Below are 5,138 nucleotides of genomic sequence, written 5' to 3' on the forward strand. Positions count from 1 at the left end.
AAAGGACAACTCTTGTCCTAGCTGGGGAAATCTCCTGGATGCAAGCACCTGTAGACAATAATTCCATTTTATCTTGGCATATTCCTGCTTCCATTTGGACTTCTTCTGTTAATTAGTTGAGAAAATGTGCACCATAGTTTTCCTAGGCTACAGCCAACCTGTGTAATAGATTTTTTTTTATGTAGAGAACATTACAACACTTACTCATCTTATCTACATCAGCTTCATCTCAGTATTGATGTAGGAGCTGTAGTTAAGTATGATAATGTACTTGTTAAGAAAATCTATACAGAAGTTTAATTGTGATATTAAAATCTAATTATCATGAAGAGAATGAAGTGACTATCTGGATAGATTTTGATGCTTTCTCTTAATGTGTTATGTAGTTGAAATGAAAATATGTTGAATTTTGCCCCTAGCCTTTCAGTATGGACAAATGATAGGGCAATGAAGATTGGGCCAGTCAGGGCATTGGAGTGGAATAGTGTTTGAATTATGGGAAATGATCAGGGTTTAAAAATGTGTCCATGAACAACAGAACTGAATCAAATCAAATCATTCAGATTGGAAAGCCCTTTAAGACCATTAAGTCCAACCATTAACAGAGCAGTGCCAAGTCCACCACTAAACCTGGTTCAATGCTTGACCACCCTTTGGGTGAAGAAAATTTTCCCAATATCCAATCTAAGCCTCTCCTGGTGCAACTTGAGGCCATGTGCTGTTGTCCTATCATTTGTTACTTGTGAGAACAGCCAGCCCTCACCTCACTGCCACCTCCTTTCAGGTAGTTGCAGAGAGCAATAAGGTGCCCCCTGAGCCTCCTTTTCTCCAGGCTGAACACCCCCAGCTCCCTCAGCCTCTCCTCATAAGGAGCTCCAGACCCTTCACCAGCTTTGTTGCCAGTTAAGGGCTGTACTAAAGTCAGGGTAGACACATCCACACCTTTCCCTCATCCACTAGGCAGGTCACCTGGTCATAGGAGATCAGGTTGGTCAAGCAGAACCTGCCTGTCATAAACCCACACTGGTTGAGCCTGAACACCTGGTTAACCTGCACATGCTGTGTGATGGCACTCAAGATGGGTTGCTCCATAACCTGCCCCAGCATCAGGGTCAGGATAATAAGCCTATAGTTCCCTGGATCCTCCTTCCTTTATATGGCAAACATACAAAAGGTTTTTGTTGTTTGTGATTTTGGAAGGGAGCAGATTCTCACTGAAACTGGGTACAAGGTATGAAATAAAGCAATACTCAAACCTTGTGACCAAGAGGCAAAGTTAGGAAGGCATGGAGGAAAAACCAAGAAAGAGGTGTCTAGTGAGGAGAAACAGATTGTTCTTGCAATTCAAAAAGCTTTCAGACTTGCCAGGACTGCAATTAGCTATTTTTCTCCACGTTTTGTTGTGCAGATGATTTGTGGATTTGGACAAGATCACTGTATTAAGGATGATCCTAACTACCAGATGCAGCTTTTGTGGATTTTATATTTGAAGTATTAAACTGTTCCTTAAGGGAAAATTTTATCTAGAACTTGGATACAGGGTTAGTCTGCAGCTGAGCAGTAGTTTAACTTCCTTCAAAATATTCTTTAATCTTATTTAACAAGAATTTAACCCATTTACCTGCAAAGTATTGAGGTTACATTTAGTTATTTATGTCATTACCATATGAATCAGTAGGTTTGGACCTTACCTTCTTTTCACATGCTGAACCAGTATAGCCACTTCTGCAAGCACAGACATTTGGTCTTATGCATCTGCTTCCAAATAAACATTTCTGCTCACAAAGTGCTGCAAATGAAAGATAAAGTTCTTTAGAAATGTGTATATTCTAAGTCTTGTAATTAGAAAGGGAATATTTAGATGCATTGAAAAGTAAAGATGGTTTGTCATAGGTTTTGATATCTATGTGTCTCTTATGTTTAGAATTTTCTTGACTTTTTCCTTTTTTCCCAATGATGGGCAAAGACAAGACTGTGATAATCACTGTGGCTCACTTGGAAATGGGTCAGTACAAGGCCTAACTTTGGAAGACAGGATACATGCTGTGCATTGATGGTTGGGTCAGACCTGTGCCAAAATTGGTTTTCTTCTGTTCCAATTGCAATAAATAACAGCTGTTCAAAGAGCTGATCTTGAGTGGAGATAAACAAGTATGTTAAATATGCTCTCCCAAAGGTGATGATATCACAATAGATACATAGAAGAATCTGGTGAACTGCACATTTACACCTCTTTAACCAGGGTATAAGGACATGTGATTTCATGGTCACACAGAATCAGTAAGGAGCTACTTATCCCAAGGAAAAAGGAATCATAAAAACCTTTATCTTATCTAGAGTACCAATGTATTTATAGAGGTCCACCAATTTGAAGATGTTCTGTTAATAAAAGAATGTGTTATATTTTTTTTCTTTTAAGCTAGAAAAAAAAATCAATTGAATTAATCAAATCTATTTTTTTTCTTTTAAGCTAGGAAAAAAAAAATCAATTGAATTAATCAAATTCCAGTCAGTTTTTCCTCCTCATTAGCAGTTTCTATTGTTATGCCACTGTTTTGGCATAGAGGAAAGAGAACAGCCAATTCATAGGGCAGCAGTACAAGAGGAACACACATGTCACAGTATTTTAATTAGATCTCATGAGTGAAACCTTCTATAAATATTGTCAGAATATTGTATCCTAGTTGCAGGCAGTCAAACTAAATGCCTTCAAAACTGGTCAGATGTGAATCAACAAGTGGATTCTTATATTTTCTTGTGTGGCAGAGGCATCTAGGAAGCTGCCAACCATGCACCATTAAAACAGAGCTGAAAATAAAGTAGACACATGTCTGTGATCCAATGCCATCTCTTTCATCACGGAGCAAAATTTTCCATCAGATTTGAATGAATATGCTGTGTCCTTATGAGGAGTTTTAGCTATGGGACAGGGGAGTGAAGAACCAGTGCCACTCTACACACCTTAAAGAGAGGCTGTACACAGCTTGGCAAAACACTACTCCTACAAGTGGAGTCAGGTAGTGAGGGTTCATTCTATGTCAAAATTACTGACCCATACCATGTCCAGAACAAGAACACGCAGAGACCTGGACGTGCTGGTGACCTTCAGGTGCTCCTTTTTGAAAAGCCATCTGTGTCAGTGGTTATTTGCTGTAGGAGTCCAGTGACCTGGAGCTAGAAACTTGCCTTCCTGGTGTATGACCTAGTTGATGTATTTCTGATGTTTTGAAAAGGTAAACCTGCTATTTTCTTGAAACAAGATTTTAAAGAAGCAAACTTGGTTTTGTTATGTTGCAAAACACACTTTAAGGCCCAGAATGGGCAGTTGCAAACTTCTGAATTTCTCCTCCTTCTGAGAGGTGGAAGCCCAAGTTTGAATCCTGGAATGGATGGAGCACAGAGGAATGAAATGACACTCAAACTAGAACCGTGAGCTCATCATTTGTTGACTGCTGCTCCAGCTCGTCCATGAACTGTGAAAGGACTCAGATTTATAACTGGAAAAATCTTGCAGTTTTCTTCAGTGGAACAAAACCATTTCCCAACAGGGATTGCATTGTCAGCAGCAGGTGCTCCTTGTGCCCATGCCAGTTTTGTTCCACTGCATTGTAAGCAGGAAGAGAGAGAACTGTGTGTGATATTACTGTTATAAAGAACTGTGTACATTACTATTATCCATTTGATATGAACTTGGGCTGGGGAAAAATGGAAGCTGATTCACCTTTCAGCTTGCTAGTGGGTAAAATAAGAACAGGCAAGGCAAAGAGAGGGGAGCTCTTCTTCAGACTCCTATAGCAACCAAGGGTGTTCTGGTATGCATGGATAGAACAGGCATTAGATAAGTCTTAGGCTTTTTTTTCTGTCTGTGGTTTGCCTGATTCTCAGTGGATGCAAACAAAGTATTAAAAAAAAAGGAAAATATTTCTTCCTTTTTCTCATTCCTTGCTACCTGCCTGTCTCTCCCTGTCCACCCACTGCTTCTTCCTGTAGTGCTCCGAAAATCAAGAGCTCGGATAAGAAAAAAGTGAAAAATATTTTGGAGGAAAATTGGAATTGACATCACAGAGGATAATAACATAGCTGAAGTTCAAATGAATATTTCATAAATGTATTTACAAGGGATGCTAAGCCACTAAACACTAAAAATGACACCGGCTACGTATGCATTATCCTGTACAGATTCAGCAAAGTCATTTAACAAGCTAAGCTTATGTTAAAATTATAATCAATAAATGCCAATTAAAGAAAGAGATTTATCCCTGCATGTTAAAAGAACAGAGCTATAATTTGCATGCGAACTACGTCCTTTTCAGAAGAATTTTCTTTTTTTTTTATAATTTGCATGCAAACTACATCCTTTTCAGAAGAATTTTCTTTTTTTTAAGGTTTGAAAGGGTTACATAGGAAAGCCAGAAGAAAGCCTGCCTGAGATGTTGTGCAGGGCAGAGAGAGAGAACAGGGAAGAATATTGAGGAAATTATAAGGCTATAAGCTTGACACTTATAACATGCAAATAAAGAGAAGATATTCTGAAGGGCAATGAGGAGCCAGTATGGGTTCAATAATATTAGAACAGAAGATAGCAGCATGAATTTTAATGATGAAGATCCTTCACCACTATAACCTTCTTATACTTTATAATTAATTATTAGAATTATACCTTGATCCTGCATTCAGAGCCTTAAACAACAGGCTTATACTCCTGGCCAGAACCTTTCTGACTTAACTGGGTTGTGTTTTGGCTGTATCTGTTGGGGTAATCAGATTACACTGTCACTTCTCGTGTTCACTTCTATGGTCTAATGTTTCTTTCCTAGCTCAGGAAAGAGAGATGTGAGTTATCACCATGGGAGGCAAGGGGAACCACAAGCATGGAGCTTTATACTGGGTATCTAGTATGGAATGGGAAGGAATTCACTGATGGAAAAACATGGTGACCCTGGGATACTGTTTCTCAGTTTCCAGAAAGGGAATTTTTTTTTATATTTTTGCTGCTATCATGAAAGCAAAAAACTCAGTCAGATAGAAAAAAACTTCTGAAGAAGCCTAATGTGCAAAGCTGTTTGTTTCTATAGTTGAGAAGTGATAAATATTTCAAATTACCTTTTTTAACCTGTCTTTCCAAAAGGTAGTTTCCC

General features: G+C 38.6%; 1 protein-coding gene across 1 annotated transcript in view; it reads right to left on the reverse strand.

Annotated features, from left to right (window-relative positions):
* Nucleotides 1-1,691: 1,691 nt before the first annotated feature.
* Nucleotides 1,692-5,138, reverse strand: part of LOC103804345 (von Willebrand factor D and EGF domain-containing protein-like) — a gene marked incomplete at its 3' end in the record, with an annotated part of 91,039 nt that continues 87,592 nt past the window's right edge. The window contains exon 18 of the mRNA XM_009076955.1: nt 1,692-1,789. Coding sequence (XP_009075203.1) covers nt 1,692-1,789 — 98 coding nt within the window. The remainder of the gene's footprint in view (nt 1,790-5,138) is intronic.

The sequence above is a fragment of the Acanthisitta chloris genome, unplaced genomic scaffold (genome assembly GCF_000695815.1).
Source record: "Acanthisitta chloris isolate BGI_N310 unplaced genomic scaffold, ASM69581v1 scaffold3706, whole genome shotgun sequence".
In the NCBI taxonomy this organism is placed as follows: Eukaryota; Metazoa; Chordata; class Aves; order Passeriformes; family Acanthisittidae; genus Acanthisitta; species Acanthisitta chloris.